We start from the raw sequence: 26,931 nt of genomic DNA on the forward strand, positions 1-26,931 counted from the left end.
GGCACTGTCAAAAGACCCATTGTGGACATCTGCCATAAAACACTGCAGAGACGCTTGCCGTGGTTCCCTCTTTTTTTCATTTTACCAAACTATCGCCAATCACATTTCCCTCTGCAGCATGCTCACGCAAATTAACTTCAAGGTAACACCATGGCATTAATATGAAATGTAATTTGCCTTACCTGTTCCGTTGCTAATGAAGTGTTGAATGAGAAAGCTTTTGTTACACTTACACTGACTCTAATTTCAGTTGTCACAATGCAAGTGTGGCGCCGTTGACCGGCATAAAATTAATGCCACTTAGCATTTTAAAGGGCAGTCGACCGCTTGAAGTGTGCCGTATCTCATTACAAAAGTAAACACTCTTGTCGGGCTGCAGCTCACGGGTTGGTTGGAGGGCCGCATTCTCCCCCGGGCTGTATTTTGTACATCCTGGATCTAAAAAGCCTGACCAGGAGGGTGGCAGCTGGTCATATGACAACCCCCCACACAACCAGAAAATGTCCATGATGACTGCTGTGCCTCCCTGCAAGTCTGCAATGTCCACGATAGTTGCACATCCCAAATGTGTGCCTATTGCCACAGCTGGGGTGTTTGAAGCTTCAAAGAAAGTATAGGAGGTGTTGTGGAGTCCTCCAGGTAAGTGAATACACGTATTTAGTCCAAACAGTAGCACAGGTTTCAAAGTCAGATATAGAAATATCGACATCATTTAATCACATACTCATTCCTCTGCAAAACACTGGGAACATTACCTTTAACCAAGCTCCTGGACCCCACCATAAGCTTGCATCAGCAAACAAGAAAGGCTAAAATTGACAGGTCTGGAAGCTTGCATCAGCAAACAAGAAAGGCTAAAATTGACAGGTCTGGAAGTGAAGCATCATAACATTACACATTTTGACCCCATATCCCATGAATAAGCACAGTAGATTTTACTCCACCCAAATTCCACCTAGTAACTTTGACAAAGAAACTGAAAACGTAGAAATCTGATCGCTGCACATGTCCAACTAAAAGACTTTGGCCCTCATTACAACACCGGCGCTAAACCATGGCGCTATTAGCACCATGGTTGGTGCCAGTGTTGTAACGGGTCCGCCATGGTTAAATGGGGAATTACCACCCCATTCCAAGGTTGGCGGGGCGGTATTTCCCCATTTCACCATGGCCCTTCCCCATTCCCATTTTTGCTTCTTGGGCTCAATGGGACTGGGGAAGGCGCTAAGTACGGTACCGCAAATTGCGGTACCGTAATTAGCACCAAGGTCCCTTTGCGGGTCCCTACTTTAACGGCTGGTGTATACCAGCCATTAAGGTCGGGTCCCGCAAAGGGACCTCGTAATCAGGCGTTAAGGGTTTAACGGTGCCGACACCTTTTACGGCGCCGTTAAACCCTTAACGCCAGAGTCGTAATGACCCCCATTGTGCTAATTGTAAAAGACATCTAGATTCATTGAGGGGCATTTCATTAGAAATCAACAAGGGACTGTGACCTGTTGCATGGGTACTGCAGCACAAACAAAACATGACTCATTTGTATTTTTCATAACTATGGACGTCATCTCTCGATTCCACATGTTGTCCTCCCCATAATCATGAGCATTACATTTCTTCTGAATTAAGTGCAGGAATACTGCTGATCTTACAAATAGAAAAATCTGACTTCCAGCCAAAGGGACGTCCTTGTAAAAACACCACATCAAAAACAGAATCAAACTGAGTATAAGACATAAAATAAAATAAAATAAAACACTTCTCATCGTTATACACATTCTCTTTCTTTGGAGGCTAAGGTGACCAGTGTCTCTTTTTATCTGGCAATTCTGCAATTGCCAATATAGTACCACAGCTTTCTTTCTTTGATTTTTACTGCCATTGGGGGTGCTGTAGAGGACCTTGAAGGGCCCCTCGTAGCGAAGGCTCTCGCCATTTACTCAAATAATTCTTGATCCTAGCCTTCACACTCTAAAACTAACTTTAAGGTGCTAAGGGTATTGTCTCTCATTCTCAAAGTGTACAGATGTTCAAATCCAACACAAAGGTATAAATCCAACCAAAAGTTCCAAATATACAATGTTCACATTTTCAGAGAATTACTCCCTTCCTCAGTGTATGAAGCACTCATTGCAGAGATAGGTGTTCATATGCACAATAAGAATAGCACATTCCAGCAAGGCTGGCTGAGTCTTTCCTATGTCTGAAGTTTATAAACCTGCCTGCATATGTACTTGGTTTTACAGACAGCATCTGCTATTATCAGCAATGTACCTGTACCAGATAGGGGTTGGTATAAAAACGATCATATCATCCATATGGTGAAGGTCTAGAAATTGGTTTGTTCAGATGGGGTGTTGTAAAACATAGGCAGTCGCCTCCAACAATTGCATAAACTGTTAGTCCACGTGGTGAATAAGTATCCACATTCAAGACTGTGGAACGAAAGCGTTCATGTTTGTATCCTGGATATGTCAGCAGACGATACAGTGATGCTGACCAAATCATCTAATATATCTTACATTACTGTGCTGTCTTCTGTGAGGTTTGCCTTCTTCATGGGCGTAATTTTAAGGGGGAATGGGGTGTTTGTCCCCCCTGCCTAACTTTCATGGCACACCATTTTGTCCCCATTCAATTGGCTGGGGCACCTTTTCTTCGGATGTTATGTCCCCCCAACATCTTCAGCAAAGTTACTCCACTGGCCTTCTTGCATGCTGCTGGTATCATTTAGTTCATTACTTGATCTTTCTTCTTATGTAGGCCATTGGGTGGAAGGGTTGGTAGACAGAAGAGAGCGGACCATATGTTGCAGGCCTCAAGCAAGCATATTTTAAGGTCTGCTTGTTTGACACAAAAAACGGTTTGCTTTTTGGTAAATGTCAAAGGTTTTTATGCACATTTATAAATGAAAAGGTCACAAGCCATTGTTTTGGAAGTATTTAAAGCCTTAAAATACAAAAGACAATCCCAGATTAAATTTGTTAAATCACATCGATTGGTATGCTAGTTCTTATATAATTCCCTTGATGATGGAGAGACTGAAGCTAGAATCATTGCCATTTTGCATAACACCCTTCTATAATATTTTGTTTAAAAATTGTCATGTGATTTGTGTAATTTCCAAGTCCTTTTTTTAAAAAATAAAATGAGATTGTTTTAGTTCATGGTAAGAAATGGAAAAGAAAGTGTTCAAATGCAGATATTGCAGAGTTGGCACAAATCCTAGCTTCACCTCTTCACCCCTTAACCAATGTGTGATCCTGGGCATCTCATTTAATCTTGTATTGCCTAACCTCTCAATATTGCCAGTCCCTAAACCTTTAGAAATTGTCAGCCCTTCCGAGTGATTTCCTTCTCATGGTATGATCTTCATAAAAGCCTTATTCATGGTTTCACTATGTCAATAGTGAGCATATTTACATTGCACACCACAGGCATTTGTTCCCTTGATATCTAATGGCAACACTATTTGAAAACCATGTCCCACTTCTAATCTCAGTCTGTCTGGATAAAGACACCTTCCTGGTAGCTTCTAATCAGCCTCCACTACCCATGCTACGGTATGTACAGCATTCTCCTTCCTTCCAATTGGTCTCCTCTATCCATGCATGGGCACTTTTGCATTCTGTGAGGCAGCTAATGTGAGTTCTGTCTATTATGGGTTACATGTACCTTTTACATATGATGCTGCATTAATACTATATTTACCTTCCTGAATATTATTGATGAAAAAGTATCCTGTATGCACTAGAACAGTAACCCCTTTGTAGACTACTAATGTTGGTTTTCAAATGCTACTTGTTTATCATTCTGATTAGAGCAAGAATGAAGAGGGCAAGGGGGCTTAAAGGGAGTAAACCTGCTTATTATGCTGCGAGATAGCATATCAACCCATATGATGTGAGCGCGACAGGTCGGGTGGGGGTCGCGACCAGTTTTCTTGATCTTAATTCCTTTGGTTTGGTGGAGAGGGGCCCCAAAGATGTCTGTGCCCAGGGCAACAAAAGTGCTTAAGATGGCCCTGGGACTGGGCTAGAATATGTGGAATGGTAGTGTTGTGGGGTGGTGTATGAACCCCAATCATGATCTTGGGGAGAGTGGTACAAAATGAATTCTTCATGCTGATACGTTCTTTCTAAAAAACACAATAACCATAGCACAAAACCACATAATGCAAATAAGGGTTGCAGCCAATCGATTGATCGAAGAGCTTATAAAGAGGATGTTGCCAGCTCACTGCGGCACCCAGAGGTAGGCGGGAGCAGGCTCATGAAGTGTTGCTTACAGGGGGTGGCAGAGCCTCATCCCGACCCTTCAAGCAAAATGCTCCCGAACCCCCTCGACATAGCAATGTTTGCATGTGAGAGACATAGTAACAGAGAAAAAGAAGAAGAGGGGCGAGAAAGAAAGAGACAGAGAGAGAGGGATAGAGATGGGGAGAGAGAATCTGAATGCGGCTTTGGACAGCAGCTGAAGATAAATATGCTAAAACGGTAACAACATGGAAACACTGGGCCTCATTTCAAGTCTGGGGGTCCAGAAATAAGCAACATACCGGCAACCTTTCCGGACCACCAGACTAGGAGAATGCCTGCAGGGGCCGGTGCTCCTGGCAGGCATGGTTTTCATGGAAGCACCGGCACCATTAACAATGGTGCTTCTGTGTCCCCATTCCCGTCGCTTGACTTCCTGGCCCGTTCCCACCTAGAATATCCCAGTGGCACCAGGATATCAGGCGGCAGAAATGGTGTCACAAGGTCGGCAGCAACCTGCCGGTAGCACCGGCGGGTTACTACCAACCTCGTAAAAAGTCCTGTGTTCATTTGGGTGAAATATATTGCACTGAATGCATGCTGGCGATAACCTAACATGGGTGAGATTGGGGGGTTACTTACCAGTAATCTTCATGATTCCTAGTCCTGTTCTTCCTCCTCATAGTACCTACTCACTGAGGGACCCGCCTTCATGACCAGGATGCTTTTTTTCTGTTGAATTTTCCTTGCTTCGCCCCCTTCTCCCCCTTGCTCATGTCGTGTGATCACTCGTCAACCGCTCCACACCACACAATAGTAGTCCAGCCCACTGAACGCAGCTTCAAACGTACTTTCGGCCCTCAGTGAAAACCAGTTGTGTAACCCTGCTTTAGATGCTCCTGCTGTCATTGTGCCAAGTCAAGTTCTTCATACTGTCTTTGAAAGAAGTAGTACTGTTACGCTGTTGCATCAGCATAAAAGATGTAACTACTTTGGTTCTGACGCTGAGATTCCTAATGCTCATCGAATCTTTAGCAAGACTGAATCATTCTTCGTGGACATTTTAGCTCCAAGTGTTAAGATCGTAGCACATGCTAAATGGGTTCAAAGGACACACTGCTCAATGATGCAGTTCATGGTCTTATTGCTAGTAAATAGGAGCTCAGGATAATTCGTCTTACAGTTCTTCAGAACCGGTATGCATTGGATTTGCTTACTGCATCATCAGGAGGTGTTTATCAAATCATCGGCAGAGCCTGCTGCACTTTCACCACTCAAAATGATGCTAGGAATAACTCACTTACTTAGTATGACTGGAGACTGGTTTCCTGGATGGTCTCTGAACTTGCCTGAATGGGATTTCTCACTACTGAAGGTACTTTTGCCATTTATCATTGGTTTTTTGATTTTATATATTTTTTTTACAGGTTTTAATGACATGTATTTGGAAATGTTCCTCCTCCACAGTTTCAATGCTTTTTACCTGAGTCTATAGCATTGGCTCCTCTTCTGCCTCCACTTCCGCCTTTACCTTTGTGTCCTTGTGCCAAGATGGTGCATGGTCATTAAGGGTGTTGTGAGACAGTCAGTGGTTCTTGTGCAAAAGTGGCGTCCTCCTTTCTTTGTTTGGGTTGTCTCAACCACACTTGGTCTCCAGGCTCGATGTTGGACTCCTGTGCTTTCCTTTCGTGGTCCGTGACTTCCTTCATTCTGGCCTTCGCTGTGACATCTTTATCTCTGGCATTCTGTTCAAGTGGCGTGGCCTTGGTCGAGTGCGTGACTTCCGGCAGCCGCGTCTGAATCGGTCTTCGGAACATCAGGTCAGCTGGGCAGATGCCCGTCATGCTGTGGGGCGTGTGTCGATAGTCCCTAAGGAACTGATAGAGTGCTTGCTCAAAAAGCTTGTTGAGTATGGCCGCTATTTGTAGGGTTCTCTTGATGTTGGCCATGAATCTCTCGACCATGCCGTTTGCCTGTGGCCATCGCGGCATAATTTTCCGATGGTGAAACCCCATGTATTTCGCAAAGTTTTGAAAGTCCTTGCTCATGAATGGTGCTCCATTGTCGGACTTTATGACCTTGGGTATTCCGTATGTGGACAGCATGCGGTCCATTGCCGGGATGACGCTGGAGGCTGCGGTGCTGTCGACGATTTGTGCCTCTGGTAATCTTGAGTGCTTGTCTATCAGCACTAGCACGTATGTGCCGTCTCTTAGGGGTCCAAAGAAATCCGCCGCGAGTTCCTCCCACACATGTCCCGGTAATGTTGACATGTGAAGTGGGTTTGGGTGTGGCGGCGGTGCTACTTGCGCGCACGTCGTGCATTGGCCTATCATTTCTTCTACCATCGCGTCCAGTCTGGGGAACCACACCTTTTGCCGTAGTAGTCTCTTGGTGGCGACCACTCCCTGGTGGCTTTCATGAGCTACTTGGATCGTTCTAGTGCGTAATGACTTTGGGATGAGTACCTTACAACCTTTTAGAATTACATGATCGTCGACTATGGAGAGTTCGTCTCGGACCTGGTCTATGAGTTTGATGTCTTCTTGAATCTCCTCCTGGTCCTGTCTCGCTTGTTGATGCATGAGCGCTCTTCTGTCTTCCTGCATGCAGTGACGTACGATTCACAATGCCGGGTCCCACTCTGACCGTGCGATTATGTCTGCTCACCCCACGGGCAGGGGCTGCAAGTGGTGTACAACACAGTTGAGGTATTCATTGGCGATGGATGGTTGAGGGTCGGCAGGGCCAGTCGGGTGGCGAGACAGATAGTCAGCCGGGTTGTCTTCTTTTCCCGGGCGGTGCTTAATGGTGAATTTGTAGTCCTGCAGACGTAGACCCCATCGGGCTATCCTTGGCGGCATCCTTGATTTGGGGTCTCCGTAGATTGTAAGCAAAGCCTGGTGATCCGTTATGATCGTGAACTCCTTGCCGTATAGAAACAGGTGGAAGTACTCGCATGCCCACACCACCGCCAGGCTCTCCTTTTTTGGCCTGGGAGTACGCTTGTTCTGTGGGTGTTAGGCTCCTGCTAGCATATGCCACGATGTAGACTTTAGTGGGTTCATGCGGATCAACTTGCATGAGTATGGCGCCTAGGCTGACGGGGCTGGCGTCGACGATTACTTCGGTGTCTCTTTTGGCATCGAAGTAGGCCATGTCATTGGCCTTTGCGATGGCGTCTCGTATCGCCTCAAATGCCTTTTGACAGTCTGTGGACCACGTGTAGGGTTGGTCTTTTCTCATCAGTAGGCGTAGAGGGATGCTGATTGTCGCGTAGTCTTTTAGGTACCTGGAACAGTAGCTGGCCAGCCCTAGGAAAGATCGAAGCTCCGTCGTAGTTGTCGGGGGCGTGGCAGCGTTGAGCGCTGCTACTTTATCCGGGTCTGGCCGCATCCCATTGCTGGAGAAGATGTGGCCGAAGAACCGCAAGGAACCTTTCCCAAATTCACATTTGGACTTATTCAGGGTTAGTCCGGCCACTTGCAGTGCTTTGCACACTCTGTGAAGAGCTGTGTCATGTTCTTCCTTAGTTTTACCAAATACTAGGACATCGTTGGAGTAATTCAGGCAGTTCGGCACATGTCTGATGACACGGTGTATCTCCTCTTGAAAAATTTCAGCCGCGGAGGATATCCCGAAGCTGAGCCTTTTATATTGGAATAGGCCCAAGTGCGTGACGAATGTCGTGAAGTATCTAGATTCGGGTGCAATCTCAATTTGGTGGTAACCTTTTGTGAGGTCCAATTTGGAGAAGACTTGCGCCCCATGAAGAAGGTCGATCATGTCAGTGATCCTGGGCGCCTGATGTCTCTCCCTCTCGATTGCCGCGTTGGCTCTCCTCATGTCTACGCACAGGCGTATTGACCCGTCAGGTGACTTTTTGGGGACGGGGACAATAGGGGATACCCATGGGGTGGGCCCTGCCACTGGTTCTATGACGTTGAGTTTGATGAGTTTGTCTAGTTCTTCTTCGACTTGGTGTTCTATGTTGATCGGTATACCTCGATAGTGCTGAGCGACGGGCGGTATGTCTGGGTTTATGTGCAGCTGTACCTTTCTGTGTTTGAGTTTTCCCAGCCCTTTGAATAGACTCGGAAAGGTTTGTTCTATTGAGTCTGGTCTGGTGAAGTATTTGTGGGCCATGAGCTGGTACAGTATGTGCACCAAACCCATCTCGACGGCGGTCTTAAAGCTCAGAATACACCCGCTGTCGGCTTCTGTCTTCAGAATATGCAGGGGAATTTTCGCCGCGTGTGCCTTGTGCACGCACCACGCAGTGATGGTCCCTTTGCAGGGTAATGGGGTTGTAGCTCCGTACGGCTATAGGTCCACCGTTGCCTTCCTGATTTTCGGGGGTTTGGAGAGTGAGTTGTACGCTTGCTTGCTTATTATGTTAACTGTTGCCCCTGTATCGATGAGGAATTCGAGGGGTGTATTGTTGACGTGCAGTGTGAGGATTGGACTGTGTTGGGTGGCCGTGGCGTTATTGAGGGCCCACACGTACCCTTTTTTCCGTTGGTCCTCCTCTGATGACTGGGATTCACTGCCTGATGGGGAACGCATTTCAATGTATCGGACAAATTGTCTCCTTTAGGCGATCGCCTAGAGCTGTCATTGGGCTTCCGGTCATCCCTGGCATATGAGCTCCTTCATGTTCTATCGTCTCTCCGGGGTCCCATCTGCTCTTCGTCTCCTCTCCCGGCGGGTGGGCTGTGTCGCAAGCTCCTCCTCCTCTCCTGTTGTCTCGGTCTGCTGGGCCCAGGTCCGGGTGCATTTTTGCAGACCGCTCTGTAATGGTCCATGCCGCCGCAGGCGGCGCATTTTTGTCCGACTGCCGGGCAGTCGCCCACGTGTGGATATTCGTACCCGCATCGGTAGCTCGTGGCATCTGAGTGTTTCCCGCTTTGTGAGGGAGCAGTATATAGCTTGTTGACAGTGTCCAGGTTGGGTGTCGGGGGCTGGATGGTGACCTTGCCCAGGCTGTCTAGTTGCGACTCGACTGCTGCTTCCATTCTGGCGAGGGCGAGGATTTCCTCGAGAGACCTTTGCTTCTGGAGTAGTTGCTTTCTAAACGGTTGTGAGATGCAGCCAGCTATGACTTGGGATCTTAGTGCCTCTTCATTGGAGTATTTGTGGAACTCGCAGTATTTTAACTTGATGCGTAAGCGCATCACGAAATTATCTAGCGACTCCCCATTTTCTTGTCTCGTGGTGTGGAACACATTGCGCTCATAGTCGATATTTGTATGAGGTGTGAAATATTCTGATAGCTTCCCATGAAGTTCACCATATGTGACAGTGTCTAAGTTCATCAATTCGCCTGCTATGTCTCTGACAGCAGAACCTACTGTCATGAATAGGGAGTTTTTTAGCATTGCGTCATCAGTTAATCCAATTGCGCCTGTGTAGAATTTAAAATCCCTGAGCCATATGACCCATCTGGGTCCTAGATTGTCTCTGACATCGAATGGGCCTGGTATGGGCAAATTTTGGGAGGTGGTACCTGATCCCTGCGCCTGTTGAGGATCATCTGCCACGGCTCCGGCTCCGCCGGATGAGGATGCTGCCGGGCTTGTTGGGGTCGACATGTCCACCGTGTCTGGTGTGCTCCGGTTGAGGCCTGGCGTGTCTCCGGAGTCTTACACTGTTGCTGGGTTGCCAACCCGGAACACGTGCATGGAGAGGCCGCGCGGGCCCTGTGACGTCTTGCTGGGCTGTAATGTGCCCCGTCACTGAACAGAGGATTGCCCCCGGGTTCTCGACTCTCACGGGGCCTCCCGGGCGGGATCGCTCTGTGTTGCGGACGTGTTTCTCTGGCCCGGTGCTGAGTATGTCCCTCTGCGTGCTGCGAGCCTACGCACTTGAGAGGAGCGCCGACGTGCCAAGCCGCTCGGCCCCGGTCCTCTGCGTGCCTCCCCAGCCTCGGGAACGGAGGTGCGCCGACGCGCTTCGACCACTCGACTGCGGGTCTCCTACTGGCACGGGCGGGTATCACGTACCCTTTCATCGCCAATTGTGAGGTTTTACTCGGGTCCTCGAACTGAGTATGCAGCACCTAATACGCCGGAGCCAGGATTGCCCACAACTTGTCTTTATTAATACAAGGCAGGAACTGCCAACTCCCCGTAGCCCCCTCCCTAACCCAACGTCACTTCCTCTTACTGGAGAGAATGAGATCGCAACAGCGGTCTGCCCACACAACGATGTGGGCGGGCTGCATGCCCTGTGGATCTACCTGACAGGTGTGATGATTGATATCACCAAAAAGGGGGAATGAAGGGAGAAATCTGAAATAAAGTAACTAAGTTTCTATTTGCGACAATGTATTTTAGCAGCCAACATGTCTCTTTCGGCCATCTTCATTAAATGGATGCCATTTTGAATGTTGTCTAGTGTCTGTACTAATGCTGACATCCATTTTGTGCAGAGTATCAGGTTAATATTTGTGGGTTGGGGAAGGGTGACATAAGGTCTAGCTTTCATTTGCCAACCAGTGTTTGGTTTAGTTACTAGGGAAGTCCTTCCTGACAAGGACATGTAAATGGAAAAGTGTACCTACGATTGTTCTGTTAGTCTTTACTAATCATAAACCATTGTAAAGTAGGTTCTGTCTATGTGCACTTCTATGTAATGAATTGCAAACCAGCCCTCTTTTTTCTGTATGTTAAGTGCTGCTGCCTTTTACTACCTTGAGTCGTTTGTGTTAACCACACCATTAAGACTCCTGACCGAAATGCAATGAAAGGGAACTTCCTCTGAAGCACGGGCCTCTGTCTCAGATTTGTGGTTTTTTTAATATACCAGTACAAGCTCCCTCAGTGAGGCGTTCAAGCTCTCCTAATGAGACGATCAAGTTCCTGAAATAACCAACATCTCAATCAGATGACAAAGCTCCCTCAGAAAGGTAATGAAGCACCTTGTGTGACTTGACCATGCTCCCTCTGTGAGCATGGTGACAGGTTCCTGCATCCCCAGTGAGATGGCCAGGCTCTCTTAGTAAGATAATCATGATCCCTCAGTGAGATGATCAAGCTCCCTCTGTAAGGTGATCAAGCTCCCTCAGTGAGATCATGCTTCCTCAGTGAGGTGATCATTTGACTTCAGTGAGGTGATCCTACTCTCGCATTGAGTTGATCTTGGTCCCTCATTAAGGTGATAATGCTCCCTCAGCTGTCCCTCTGTGAGGTGATCAAGCTCCCTCAGTAAGGTGATCAAGCTCTCTCAGTCAGATGAGCATGCTCCCTCAGTGTAGTGATCAAGCTCTCTGTGAGTTGATCAAGTTCCCTCAGTGAGTTGAGCAAGCACCCTCATTGAGATAATCAAACACCCTCAGTGAGGTGATCATTGACAAGCTCCTTCAGTGAGATGATCAAGCGGCCACAGCGAGGCAGCAAATCACCCTCAGTGATATGAAATCTCCCTCTGTGAGATGATCAAGAGCTCTTAGTAAGGTGACCAAGCTCCCTCTGTGAGATCATGCTCCCTCAGTGGGGTGGTCAAGTACTCTCAGTGAGGTGATCATGCACCTTCAGTGAGGTGATCATACCCTTGCAGTAAGTTGATCTGGGTCCCTCAGTGAGGCGATAATTCTCCCTCTTCGGTCCCTCAGTGAGGTGATCAAGCTCCCACTTTGAGATTATCAAGCTCCCTGTAGTAGAGAGGTCATCATTCTCCCTCAGTGAGGTGATCAAGCTCCTTCAATGAGACGATCAAGCACTTTCAGCAAGGTGATTATATATACTCCCTCAATGGTGCGATCATGCTCCCCAGTGGGGTGATGAAGCTCCCTCTGTGTATTCAGGATCCTCTGTGATAGGCATAAAGATCCACTAAATATGATAATCAAGCTTCCTCAGTGAGGTGTGAGATCAAGCTTCCTCGGTGAGGTGATCCAACTGGTGATCAAACTCCAGTGAGATCAAGCTCCCTCGGTGAGGTGATCCAACTGGTGATCAAACTCCAGTGAGATCAAGCTCCCTCGGTGAGGTGATCCAACTGGTGATCAAACTCCAGTGAAATCAAGCTTCTTCAGTGAGGTGATCAAACTCCTCCAATGAGAAGATCAAGCACTCTCAGTGAAGTGATTATATACACTCAATCTGGGGTAATCATGGTCCCCCAGTTGGGTGATCAAACTCTTTTAGTGAGATCAAGCGCTCTAAGTCAGGCGATCAAGCTGCTTGAGTGAAGTATTCAAGTCCCCTGGGCGACAAAGCACCCTCAGTGAGATGATTAAGAGCCCTCGCGAAGAAGCGAGGGAGAACAAGCGCGTGCCTGTGAGGACAGCAGGTTGTGCAACAGGAAACGGGGCTCGAGATGGGAGACAGACAGATTCAAGGAGGAAGGAACGCGGCCGCAGGGCGGGCCTCGGCATATTCAGAGCCGGGCGAGGGACACCGCACACGGGACAAGAAGTCACGCAAAGCAAGTGAGCCTGTCGCATGTGAGGGGTACATTTAGTGAAGGGGAGCACAGCGGGGTGGGAATGAAAAGAGTACGGGTGTCGTGCAGGGTGAAGTGGCGGGGAGGTTAACAGGCGAGGTGTTTTATGAATTCACAGTGTCTGTGTGTGTGGTACTGCCGCCATGCCGCCTGCACCGCGCGCATGCGCAGAGCCCATAACCAATTTTGCAAATCTTCCGACAGCCATCTTTGCTTGAATGTTTCTGGTTGCGCGAGTACTGTTTCCAATGCCAGATTGCCTTTCTTAAACCTATTTCGCCGCCCCCAGGTAGTTACCCTAGTCAAAGTCTCCATTTTGGCCTTTACTCCCTGTTACACGTTTTCGCAATTTCCGGAGCGGGAGGTCACTATGAAGAACCACGCCCGCCTCGGCGGATTATGAAATATACCCCACCTCCCATGCCTGATGCTGGGGAATATTTCCATCCTTACGTCTCCGCCCCTTCCCTGAGATTGCGTTGTTTGCTTTATTCTCGAATAAAACCTTTCCGTGGTTATATCTTATCTCCCTGCATTAAAATATAGTGGGGCACGTGTGCCTATCTTCCACCCCAGCACGTATCCCCATCATCATTTACTCTCCCAGTTATTCACCACCACCCTCCTTATGTTTGACCCTGCGGCTTTTACCACTTCCTCATCCGTTCGTTCACCCCTCTTCCTTCTTCCTCTTTAACTTTCATCACCATCTTCCCTTCATATTTGTGTACTTCCTTTTCAGTTTGAATTCGTGCGCGCCCCCTCATTTTCTTCTCGCCTGGCCCCCTCTTCTTTTGTTTTCTCTGCCCCTTTCCCCATTGCAGGCACCTTACTTACCCCTTCGCATCCTCTTTTTAAGGCTGAGACTGCATTTTATAGGATAGGGGAAAGCCAGATGGGCCTCTCTGGAGTGGCTTCCACTTTGGTGGAATAATGTGGGCCATGTTATCGTGGTGATGCAACTGATAGTTTTGAGTCATGTTATCAACCAAAATGGAATATAATGCACTGTTTGATAGATATGTGCTTGCCAGCATTTGTATACCAGTTTTTTGGCAAAAAAATATTAAAAGTTGCAACTGTGGGACCATTTTTTATTGATGCCAGGGACAATTGTTTTGGTTGCAGACGTTCGACCCAGCTCCTTTGCCAGTTTTCCTCATGATATCCTCTTCCTGCCTCTTTTTCTTTGAGTCATGTTTCCTCTCCCTTTTCCCTACTTGCCCTCCTTGTCTTCCTCATCTCCATGTCTTTGTCTCACGTTCTTCTGTTTCCCTCTGCTCCTTTTTATTCCTCCTAATTTCTCTTATTGATTTCGACTTCTCATCTAACCCATGTATTTCTCTCTAAACATTTCACTTCCTGGATTTCCTTGCCTTGCCTTCTCCTACTTATGCCCTCCTTTTATCCTCATCTTTTCAATGCTGCAACTCTTTTTCTTATGACTCCTCGTCGTCCCTTCAGATTCTCTTCTCATAGCCGCCTCTACTTTCCCCTCCTCTTTTAATCTTTTTCTCCTCTTGGCACCTCTTTTCTGCTTCTTTCTATGAACCTCGTCTCACACTTCTCATCTCCATCTTCTGTTCCTGATGTCCTCCTTTTCTCCTCACCTCCACACCTTACCCTCTCCCGTTCATGCTTTTCGTCTATTTCTCCATTCTATTGTTTCTCCAGATCTATTATGTTGATTAGGTAACTTCTCTTTCCGTTACTTCTCATCCGTTCCCCTCCTCTTCCCATTCCTTTCTTCTCTTCTTCCACTCCTCTCCTTATCCCCATCTCATCCCCATTTTCTCTGCATCCTTTTTCTCTTTTTCTTGAGTTGTGTGGGTTAGTGGGCAAGGGATGCCACAACACTTGGATCTTGAGGATGTTTAACAGGTAGGTGCTTCTAGTTATCCTTGGTTTATTCCTTGGTGGTGGTTCCAGGGTTTTCTGGATGTCAATGGCCCAGTCTGGGCCTGCGCCTGAGAAAAAGTCCTTGTCCTGTTGGCCCCAGACCCCAGATTGAACGTATCACCGCCATTTCCTTTATTGTGGTCTGGTGAATAACCAGTTTGATTTCTTGAAGGGCATGTGGTATTCCAAAGCGCTCAGTCGCCTGGGTATGAAGTTGCATACGCATTAGAGCTCGGCACTGTGTACTGAATTGCTTCTAGGCACTTGTAGCTGAAGCAGTGTTCTGTGCCTGTGATAGTTGAGTGCTGTGATGGGTGACTGTCTGAGTCATTAGATGCTGGGTATGTAAGGTGTTGCATTTTGGCTACATCTGATATGGAAGATACCTCACTGGAGACTACATGAGCTTTGTCAGTACCATGTCTACAGTCCGACTTTCAATTGTGACCCTACTCACTGCAAAACGACTGAAAGCTGACCTCCTCAAAGTCGACTTTCTCTTTTTATAATGGAAATGCAGTGCATTAATATATATCTTCTCAAGGTCTACCCTTTACAAATTCTGCATTGGTTTTTTTAAAATTTTATTTCTGTTGGTTTTGACATTTATGGTTTTGCATCACCCTTTGGCCAAACCAATACTAGACAGAGGCGAGAGAAGGGGAGGGGTTCTGAATAGAATATTTGATTACCATGGCAACTGGCAATGGTTGTGCATACACTTGCTACATCACTGATTGTTATTTTCTTCTGCTTTCCACCGTATCAGCCAATGAGGGGTTGATTTATTAAATAGGTGCCAGTCAGGAGTTAGGATGTAGGCATTTTCTCTTCTCCTGATGTTCACCATGGGATCTTCTGCCAGCATGACTCAGCACAGGGACATGCAAATAAAATAAAACTGCAAATCCTGCTAGTCTCTCTTTGTAATGCCCCAAGTCATAACCACCATCCTATTCCCTCGTCGCAGTCTCTCATCCAGCCCTAGTCCCTGGTCTTAGTCCCCCATCCTCATCTTATTCCCTCATACTAACTTCTCCTACTGGTATCATCATAGGGCTAGTCCTTAGCTCTTCTCCTAGTTCCTGGTCCTAGGTCCCCATCCTAGTCCCTAGTCCTTGCTCAAGTCCCTCTTACTACTCCTAGTTCTTCACCCAAACCTGTCATCTTAGTCCAACTTCCTAATGCCTCATCCAACTACTAGTCTCTCGTCATGTTCCTAGTCTTTTGACTAGTCTCTTGCCCTAACCCCTTGTACAACTCATCATTCCCGTCCAACTCCTAGACCAATGTCCTATACCTAGTCTCTCAAGATAGTCCCTTGTCCTTATCTCATTCCCTTGCACTAGTCTTAATACCTTGTCCTAGTCCCTCATCCTAGTTTCTCATCCCTAGTCCTAATATCTCATCACAGACCCTTGTCCTAGTCCTTAATAAATGATTGTCCTAGTCTCTCATCCAAGTCCCACACTCTTGTCTCTCTTGCTAGTTCTCATCCTTTTACTCATTTTAGTCCAATGCCCTAGCTTTGTCTCTCGTCATATTCCTGCATTGTAGTTTCTTTTCCTAGCCTCCATCCCTCATTTTAGTCCTAGTCCCTCATCCTAATCCTAGACTCTCATCCTTGTCTATCGTCCTAGCCCTTGTCCTACTCTCTCATCCTAACGTCTTGCACTGGTGTCTCAGCTGTTCCCTTATCCTAGTTCCTCATTCTCCTCCTAGTCTCTCATCCTAGTCCCTCATCAGCCATTCCTAGTCTTTAGTCTAAATCCATGGACCTATTCCGTAGTCTCTTGATTTAGTCTCTCACCATAGTCCTAACCTATCATCCCAGTCATAATCCCTCACACTAGTCTCTTGCCCTAGTGCTAGTATTCACTACTAGTCTGAATCTCTTTTTCTAGTCCTAATCTCTTGTCCTAGTCGTTTGTCCTAATTGCTTGTCCCAGTTTCTGTTCTATACCTAGTCGCAATCTCCTAGTAACAGTCTCAGTCCCTCCTCTGTGTCGCTTCAACCATCTTATCTTTTTTCCTCCTCCATATATCCCTCTTTGTGTCTCACTTTCTCACTGTCCCAGTCCTATTTTTGTATATCTGTCTCTTTCTCTCTCTGTCTCTCACTTTCCCTCCCTCTTACTGGGGTGGCAATGGCATAAGAAAAGGGGAAGAAAGAATTGAAGGATGCATAGTGTCAGAGATAGCCACAGAAATCCACAGGCAAAGAGTGGCTTTATGGTGGTTTATTATAAATCGTTTAAGCAGTAACTGGTCTGGGAAGGATGGGATGGTTGGAACTATGGGGGGGCCTCTACAGCTCTCTCAGCCACCTTGTGGGGTCCCTCCACCTCAGCTCAGGTATCCCTAGCCCCAGTAGGTTCCCCAACTGAATTTAAAGCACGGTAACTCATAGTGCCTTGGTATGTTCTAATCCCGAAGGGACACCTGGAAGGCTGCCACCTTTTCTGTCTATCTCCCTCTGGGAATTCTAAATGATCTATCCTCTTCCTGGTATCAGCAGACTGAGTTCACTAGGGGTTCTCCACCAGTCCCTCACCCTCACTCTCTTTCTCTTGCCACATCTGATTCTCCCTCTAGATCTATCTTTTCTCTCCTCTATCTGACATCTTTCTACCCCCGCCCCCCTCGCTTTAGGTCCACTCCCCCCCTCTTCTCCACCTGCCTTCTCTCCGAATCTCTTCTCCTCTCTCTACGCTTCTCACTCTCATTCTCTTCTCCCTTTTCTCTCTATCTACTCTCAATCCATATCTACGCCTCTGTGTCCTGATCTTCTCACACATGCGCTGCCTATCTCTCCTGCTTCACTCCACCTTTAGAACTACTCCTGCTACTTCCACACTACAATGAACTGGTACCACTCTCTCTCACACAAAACCTCCTCAGCTCTCCGCTCTACCATCTGTCCTCTGCCTGGTCTCTTGATCCATCACTGCTCCACCTGATCTCACCCGAACACCTTTCAATCTCTGTGCTGACTGGGTTTTTATAGCTCAGTCTACCCCCTCCCAAAACTCCTCCTAATTCCCATTGGATTCCCTGATCATGTGCTCCCCTTGGCCAATCTCGGGCTAAACTATCCCTCTGGGGGTTGGGACTTCTCCTGGGACGGTTTATGAAGGGTGTTAGGCTCATCCCCTTTTCGATCTCCATTTGCAGGGTGGCAACCATGAGCGCAGGCTGCTTGTATTCCTTGTGGCTTTCTCCATATGCCGGTGAGCTTCATTTCCTGTTGGTTTTGGAAAGGAATTCCCTGTCCCCCCTGCAGCGCCTTCTCACTCTCATTTTGTTTTCTGCTGCTCCACCATTCCCCTGGGGTCAGACTGAGTTTGGTAGGTCGGGTATTGGGTGTCTCCTGTCTGTTTGGCAGGAAAGATCAGAGTCCATTACATTTCTGTTCTCGATTTCATTTTCCTGGTTAAAGTCTTTGTTTTGTTTGTTGCACCCTGCTGCATTATGGGAGATGCCGTTCTATAAAAGACAAAAGAAAACTCCTGCCAGCGGAGAGCTCATCAGGCACTTTAGAAGAAACAGCGATAGGATACCAACACTCATATGCAAAGCACACACCTGGGGGTTAGGGACTGAGCCTCCCCCGCCCCACTCCCTGCCTTCATTTCTTAGATGTAGTCCCCATTCCCCGCCTGACAGGGTCATGACCATGGCCCTGTCACAATGGTACATTTGCAACTGTGCGGCACGCTGAAATCATCAAATGTGATGCAATCCAAGGGAGTTTCCCTCTTATGCTGAACCAACCCCCTCCCTCCTTAACTCACATGTGGATCTGCATGCAGTATTTCTGCATTTCACAACTGTGGCCCTTGCTTGGTACTAGCGTCGGAAGTATTTATGGAACTTAAGCTTTGTTATTGACTGTGCAACTTGCAGGCAAGCACAGAGCAGGGATGAATACTGCTCAAATGCTTCTCAGCCAGAAATGGGTATATGGCCCTCATCATCGTTAGATAGCATGTTTTCAGGTATGTTGAGGCCCACTCTGCATGGGTATGGCTGGTAACCAAGAGCCGAGTCGCGGGACAGTGCAATATTGTCATCTTTATCAAGCAGTACCTGCAGTCCCACAAATGGTCTCGTATCTCATGTAGGTTCGTATTCTGTTTCAGAAGGGGGCTTGCTTTCTTTTTGCCCCTGTAGTAAACTGAGGGATTACACCGTTCTGTTGGAGGTCAGTTACGGCCCTGGTCTCTTATATCATGTAGGTCTGTATTCTGTTTCAGAATGGGGCTTGTTTTCATTTTGTCCCTATAGTAAATTGATTTTTAGGGATTACACCGTTCTCCTGGAGGTCAGTTACTGCCATGCTTAGTTGAGGCTTGAAGGTGTACGTTAAAATCATTTATTATGCCATGCCAGATAATACAGAGATCAAGCATTTTATGGGCTTCTGTAGCAGGACGTGGAAGCTGCAGGCTTTGTGCACCAGATGCCAATATAAAATGTTGGAAGTATTTTAACAGCCAGCAGAAGGTAAAACCCACAAAATAATGTATGTGACTTTAACTTGTTAGTTGAGTACGGTTGGTTCTTTATGGGGCAACACAAATTCATCCATTCAAATTTAAAATGCAACAAACAACTGCAAACATCAACTATTGTCTTTGCCAGTGCTGGTTTCGGTTGACCCCCCATTAACATTTCCCCTTCCCACACTCCTCCTTTCCCAGCTTTCCTCTATTCCTGTCTGCATCATAATCGAATTTCCAACCCTAACCTCTAATCCTTAATCTGTAACCCCAAACCTCAAAACCCTAATGCCAACATCTAACCACATCCTCCAAACCTTAAAATCCCATCAATAACCTCTAACCTCAATCCCCCGAAAGTCCAACCCCAATGTCTAACCCATCCTCTAACCCTTTTCTCTTTACCTCTAGCCTCCAGCCTCTAACCCTTATCTCCAACATCTTCGCCAATCCTCAAACGCTTAATATTTAATACTCAGTATCTAACTCCAACCCTAAACTCTAACCCTAATTTTCTTTACTGTAGTGGTTGACTTTTGCCTGTTAGATTAATTTTAGTATGTTGCAGTATCATATTAGGGAGTGTCACATAAGGAGAGTTGTCTTTGGACAGGACAACACTGGGTTTATTTGTAGCTGTTCATTTAGTTTGCTATTAAAAGGTAAGGCATACAGTACCTGAGATGGTTGTAGCTCCATTGGATGCCACAGAGAGTGGGTGCTGGCACTATATGCTGAAAGGCCCAGAAAATAGTTATTTCTATGGTTAATAGGCACTGGATCTGTAACCAGCTGGTAGTATAAACAAAAAGATGCAGAGGGCTTTGTCTACTGTGAATTGTTGCTGATGTACTGGTGTAGGGTGCTTATACGGGGAGCAGTAGTTTTGGGGTGCTCCAAGTAGTTTGTGCTGGCAGCATGAAGTGCTATAATGGGAGTTTGAGCTTGGGGCTTTATGTACTGCATGTGAAGGGACTGCCAGCAAGGCTGTAAAGCTACTGGAGATGGTGGGTTGGTAGTGGAGTTGTTTAGTAGTGGTGATATAAGGAGATTTGCTTAGCGCAGAGTGTTGGGTGATGGCTCTAAAAGGATTTGTGCTCTTGGCCATATGCACTGTGGATATTGGATACTGTGAACACTAGGTCCTGAAGATTCTGCTTTTCATGTATTTATCCTTTTACTGCCATTTCCTAAATCGCTGTATTTGTTTTCCAAATGACAGCGTTATAGCGATAGCGTGCTACTACGCCAAGAGGAGCGATGAGTGATGAGGCCGGTTCCCTGGTCCCCCCTGTCAGAGAAGACAGGGTCATTCCTGGTCTACCTAAGGTAAGTGACATTGCACTAAGGCAGCCAACACACCGACCTAGTGGGGAAAGCTGCACACAGACGCATGCAGTATGTGGTTTTTATTATTAGCCCCCGTGGACAAGGCAATAGCCTATCTGTAAACCTGGGTTCTATCCTGGGGCTGGCCCCTTTCTCACCTAATGGCTAAACCCCACACTACAGTGAGTGGGCATTTAGATTCTATTAAGAAACAGAGGCGAGTATTATGCATTAATCTTCTTTACTCCTCCAACAGCAGCTAAGAAATAAACACGTCTTTAACACCATAAACATTTTAAAACATGAACACAACAAACTCTGAAATAAGGGGAGGACCCCAGCCCAAGATGGCAACCCTACCTTCCTTAACCAATCAGTGTCTAAGCTCCCCTATAAAGTCCTCTGCAGGTAGTCCCTCATCCTCTTCTGTAGCTGCGAGGCAAAACTAGCAACTGATATCGCACACCAGATAAGCAATGACATACACCCGGTAATCAAACTCCAACCGGCGTTGTCCTTCCTCCGTACTCCTTATGAACTCGTCTCACTGAAGATCTCCTCAGAGGGGAACTGCAAGAGAGCAAAAACAGAATGAGGGTGAGTGGGAGGGATAATACCACCATCCGTGTCTCTTAATATAATCTAAACCTCCACTCACAATAGTGTGGTTGGTAAAGCCATTCTAAGGCGAGACCGGAAGATTCATATTATGCAAGTTCAAAGCTCTACAACGCCACATTCACCATATGCTGAACCTTTTCATGATAAAACGTCTTCAAAGTAGACTCCCTAGTCCAATCAGCTGCTCTAAGAATATCTTCCAACCTACCACCCAGAGACACCTACTTGGACGCCATAGCCCCTCTGGTCAAATAAGCTCCAAAGATGGAAACACCCACCCCAGCCTCCTTCATAACCCATTGCAACCAGTGAGGCAAAGTAGCAGAAGAAACAGCCCCAAAAGGTTTTCTGATGGAAATGAGCAGCTGACGGCAGAAGGAGGGCAGCAAACACTAGTAATAAGTTATAACATTTCAAGCAATTAACCACACATCATTTCTGATCATACTGGAAGGAAGGATAAGAAAACAAGGTAGTGAAATTCTTGGTTCTGCGAGTGATGAAAAACGTTACACCCTCTGCAGAATGCACATTGTGTACATCCAATGCCGTAACACCTGAAACTGTTTTAATGGAAATCAGGCACAATAACATAGTTAATTTAGCAGACAGCTGTTGCCGTGACAAGTTCTCATTTTCTGGCCATGACTGAAACAAGCGAAAAACTAAATTGACATTCCCCAAAAAACAGAATACTTAGCCTTAGGAGGACCTTTAATCCGAATAGATTGAAACGCCTTCTTCACCAAGAAATGTTTCCCCACTGGTTCACCCTTAACCAGCACACACCCCAGAGATATAGCCGAACAGAAATTCACAACTGCTACCACAGGGGCAGAAACGGGAATGATATTGCGCACGCACACGCAGAAGAGTAGGAAACCTGTGTGGATCTAGACCATGAGTCCCTGAGAACTTGATAGTCATCTCCCGAAAGGCCCAGGAATGCCCAGGAGTCATAGAAATCTTCCATGCCATGAGAGAGAGCTGTCTTTGCAGGATTAGCTTGTGCAACCGAGATCTGTGAGATGAAGTGGGAATGACAGAAGATGGCAGGGAACGTCTACTGACAGCTCCAACAGGTCCAGAAACCACATTTGGGTGGGTAAGGAGAACCACTGACATTTTCTGTTGGCACACCTGGAGGAGAACTCAGGGAATGAGAGAGAACAGGGGAAACGCATAACCCTTGAGACGCCTCCAGTCCTGGAGAAAAGCATCCACCGTCAATTCGTCCGGATCTGGACGCCAACTGAAAAATCAAGGAATTTGGCAATTGAGGCAAGAGGAAAAGAGATCAGTGCGGAACGGACCCAATCCTTAGACAGGAGACGAAACATCTCCATGTTCAGCTTCCAGTCGCTCCCGTCATGGAGAAACCTTTAGTTCCAAACTGCCACCGTGTTGACCAACCCTGGTAGATACTCTGCTTGCAACCTTATGCTGCGGTTGAGACAAAAATGCCCAAAATCCCAAGCCAAATCTGCCAAGCCTTTGGACCGCGTTCCCCCCAGCTGGTTTATGTGAGGTACCGCAGAGACATTGTCCATTCTCAGGAGAATACAACAATTCATCCTGTCTTTGGCAAAGCGCTTTACAGCAAACAAATGTGCCAGGAGTTTGAGGCAGTTTATTTGAAGAGACTTATCTTGAAGGGACCATTTTCCTCCCGTAGAGCTCTCCTGTTTTCTTGCCCCCAACCTGACAGACTGGCTCCGACTCTAACACCATATCGGGAGCAAAACCAAAGATAGCTCTACCGTTCCAGGCTTCTATGTGCTGAAGCCACCATTGCAGCTCCCCTCTGGCCTCCGGAGAAAGCTTTACCACCTGCTAGTACGGGCTCCCTTTTTAGACAACTGATCTTCAATCTCTGAAGTGCTCGATAATGTAATGGCCCTGGACAATTGGCTTGAATATAGGCCAACAGCATTCCTGTGATCCTTGCCAGGAACCAGAGGGAGAGATAACCCCTCCTTAAAGCTGACTTGATCTGACTGTGAATGCCTTGCATTCTCTTTGGGGGTAACAAGAGCTGACACAGCTGAAAATCGATAACAAAGCCCTGTAATTGGATGCATTGTGTAGGCACAAACACTGACTTGTCGAGGATGATCATGAACCCCAGATCCTGAAGGAAAGTAACTGCCAACTGAAGATGAGCCTGTAGCAACTTCCGCTCCTGTGTTAGTAGGAGCATGTCATCCAAGAAAATTATTATTCTCACCCACCTTGCTTACAAGGAAGCCATGACTGAGTGCAAAAGCTTTGCAAAGCACTGCGGAGCGGAGACCAGACCGAACGGGAGTGAGGCATATTGCTAACGGCAACCCTGCCACAGAAACTGAAGGTGATGGGGAGGATAAATTGGAACTATTAGATAGGCGTCCTTGAGATTGATTTTGCCTGAAGGAGAGAATCTCTGAGCAGATACATTCCCTTCATTTTGAAATGAAAATAAACCACAAAACATTCAGGGTTTTGAGATTTATCACCGGGCGGAACCCTCCGTCCGGTTTCATCACCAGGAAAATGGAGTTGAGGAAAGGGGAGGCAAGGTGAGAGGCGGGAAAGACAGCCCCTTTCTGAATGAGATCCTGCACTTCTTTGTCCACAAGATCTTGTTTCTCTTGACTGAACACTAGAGGACAAGAAAGAACCACCTGGCAGGGGAGGGAATACAACTTCTTCTGGAAATCCAACACTGTCTGAAGGACCCATGCGTCCGTAGTTAGGATAGACCAACTGTCACCTGAAAAGAAACACGTGCTGAGCAGGCACCCTGTCCAGTAATGAGATATTGCATGGTCAGCCACACAAAATGCAGATACACCGCTCCTCAGCTTGCCTAAGCACGCCACAGAAAATGGCGCCACTGCTGCACGCATACAAAGACAGCGCAAGCCACTCACTGGGACGTGAACGCTCACGCTGGCCGACAATAACGTTCACAAGCAAACACGCACCGCTCGGTAAAGAAGTGAAAAGCAACAGCGCGCTACTTTGCTACAAAGTTACACATGCAACACACAAACGATATTACCTAGCCATCAAAGAGTACCAAGGATTTGAACATTATTTGTATAACATAAAACCAGCCATTGCAAGGGCATTGTACATGAGGCTATGCCTAGGATCTCTGCCCTTGCGAGATACCACTAAAACTGGGCTGGATCACCCAACATTGCATGTCTGTTGTGTGAAAACGGGGAGGAAACTATGGGGCATTTCTTATTATTATGTGATAAATTGAAAGACCTTAGAATTACTTACTTGAAACCCCTCTTCAGACTACACGCCGTCTCGACTGTTAGTGGAGTTATTTATTTATGTAAGAACTCTATCGACCTGTCCGTGGCTCATTTTGTCTCCAAATACATTCACAGAGCCTGGCTAAGGAAAATCAAGGCCCTACGGTGATTCACGTGAAGCTCTGAAAATGAACTACACCTCTAGCATATGGTTTGTTTGTTTGTAACAGATGATTTTGAAACCTACATCTTGATAGCATGTGATTTGTTTTTAACAATGAGTTTTTATCTTGCTTCCTGTGGATCCTACTTTGATAACTGTGAACTGTTTTAATGATCTCCTTTTCTTTTATCTTGTGTTTTGTTTATTGGTGATTGTAAACATTCCGTTGTGTCTCTACCGATAAGGCTCACGCCGAATAAAGGTATTATACACCACATTGTTAGAATATAAGTATGCTCGATAGCAGAAAGACACTTATCCGCTGGCCGAGCAACAAAGAAGAGGATGAGGCACTTCCTGCAGAGGACTTTATAGGGGAGCTTGGACCCTGATTGGTTAAGGAAGGTAGGGTTGCCATCTTGGGCTGGGGTCCTCCCCTAAATTCAGAGTTTGTTGTGTTCATGTTTTAAAATGTTTATGATGTGAAAAATGTGTTTATTTATTTTATGCTGTTCGAGGAGTAAGGAAGATGAATGCATAATATGAAGCCTCCGGTCTCGCCATATAATCTGTTCCCACTGACTATGCCCCATCACCCTTCCTTGCCACCTCCCACAGTCTTCACTGTCCACGCTCCCACAAGGCTTCATACTCAAACTTACCTGCTCTGCCGACCTCTGCTCCTGGCACGCCTGGATATTATTCCAGCTCCTGCATCTCTTCAGCTGTCATAAAAATGGAAGATGGGCTCTGATCAGAGCCCATCTTCAATTTATAGGACAGCTACCATCTCTGCACTCTGGGTTTGCTTTCTTTATTTGTAAAACTCTGTTAGCACCTTGGGGCGTAGCCCTGGGGTGAAAATATTAATAATAATGAGAGCCCTGGCTGTTCCCGGCCAATCTCCCTGCAGCCACGGTATTACTGCTTAAGGGCGTCTTTGTTCGTCTTGAATTCCTATAAGCAATCATTGTAGGCTTTGCCCACTCCGGCAGTTATTAAAGCAAGACTCTTTAGGGAACAATGTTCTTTTGGCCATCTTCAATACCCACAATATGCACATTTTTCTACAGGATATGTCTGCTTGCGAAATGTACGCTTCCACACACTATTCACTGGCACCTATAGAAATGTAATTATGTCAACTAAATACTTTTCGGTGCTACTGTCCCACACACAAGCTGCCATTTTTCAATGTCCTGTCAATGCCAATCTTACTAGTAGTGATATTGTCCCTTCCTTGAATTGCAAGAGAAGTAGTGGCTATGCATTTGTTCTCAGTGTCACAGAGCATTTTTTAAATACAGTCCTTGAATGACCAAATGATTTTCATAACTATTAGGAATCTATAAGTTTAGATAAGTGGTCATGGAGGAAGTTAGCACGCTTCTGGTCTTTTTGGTTAGTTATGGCCTTTACTATGATCCATCATCTCCTAATTCTCTAGGAGGAAAATTGAGATGGACAAAACCTTGTCCTCCACATGTCTGCCTCTGCACATGGCACCTTCAAGAGCCCTTCAAGAGCCTTGCCATATTTGTGTAATATGTGGTCATGAAGCATATGTTAAAAAAGCTCTGTTTTATTGAACTTGATTAAAAATACTTTGTGACTGAATTGCAAGAATTGATTTGCTAAATAATATGGGCCTTGTTTAAAGCACCAATGGTACTGTAATTGATATATTCTTACGTTTTGACTGTTATACAGTTTATTAGGTGTGCCAGGGATGCGAGAGTTTCACAGATCGTGGTCACTCTATTGTTTGTCTTCATTGTCCTCAGCTTAGTGCCAGGGTTGTATTTCCCCCCTGCACCCTCTATTGCTTTTGAAATTACACAAACAACCCCTGAATATGGGTGTGCCCCTTACGAGTGGATTTCTCCTCCTTTGGGGAGTGTGGAAAGTGACGTTTAAGGAGCACCCACTAAAATATGTCGGTTTAGAAAATCAACACAATCACTGACAAATATGCGACAACTCTCACATTCGAGGAGCAGGAAGCGTCCTGCATTTTGGGACTGGAAAAAGAAATGGAATCCACCACATGAACAGCAACTAATCCAGACCGCATTGTTCATTATTAGTAATTAATATGCAGGGAAATATCACAAAAAGTACATGCTACCACAATAGCACACATTTATCGAGATAAAAGAAAACAGAGGGGAATTAGAGTGTACTTACGACTGACACTGTGTAAGGATAGCCCGGATTTTGTCAAAACATGGGAGCATATCCTTAATAAGTGCTTTTGGGTCTTATTCTGCTAACAATAGAGGAATTGTCTAAATCAGTGACACATTTGGATACAGAAATAAATGATCTGACTGAACAACTATCTACCCTCAAAAGTAGAGAGGAACTCCAAACCATTCTTTCAGACATCAACTCCTCACTAGAAGGATATAAAAAAGACATAGAAGAAAGGAAAGGTTCGAAACCTTCTCATGAATACCCTGGATTAT

The 26,931-nt window shown here is 46.3% G+C and overlaps 1 protein-coding gene across 3 annotated transcripts in view; it reads left to right on the plus strand.

Annotated features, from left to right (window-relative positions):
* The first annotated feature begins 12,582 nt into the window (after window positions 1-12,582).
* The window catches only part of LOC138492580 (ras-related protein Rab-36-like), a 176,853-nt gene continuing 162,504 nt past the window's right edge, over window positions 12,583-26,931 (plus strand). For all 3 annotated transcript variants that reach the window (XM_069619851.1, XM_069619852.1, XM_069619853.1), the window contains exons 1-2: window positions 12,583-12,684; window positions 20,322-20,428. In XM_069619851.1, the coding sequence (XP_069475952.1) occupies window positions 20,360-20,428 (69 nt within the window). In that variant the 5' untranslated portion in view covers window positions 12,583-12,684; window positions 20,322-20,359. The remainder of the gene's footprint in view (window positions 12,685-20,321; window positions 20,429-26,931) is intronic.

The sequence above is a fragment of the Ambystoma mexicanum genome, chromosome 10 (assembly GCF_040938575.1).
Source record: "Ambystoma mexicanum isolate Mex_15411 chromosome 10, UKY_AmexF1_1, whole genome shotgun sequence".
Lineage (NCBI taxonomy): Eukaryota > Metazoa > Chordata > Amphibia > Caudata > Ambystomatidae > Ambystoma > Ambystoma mexicanum.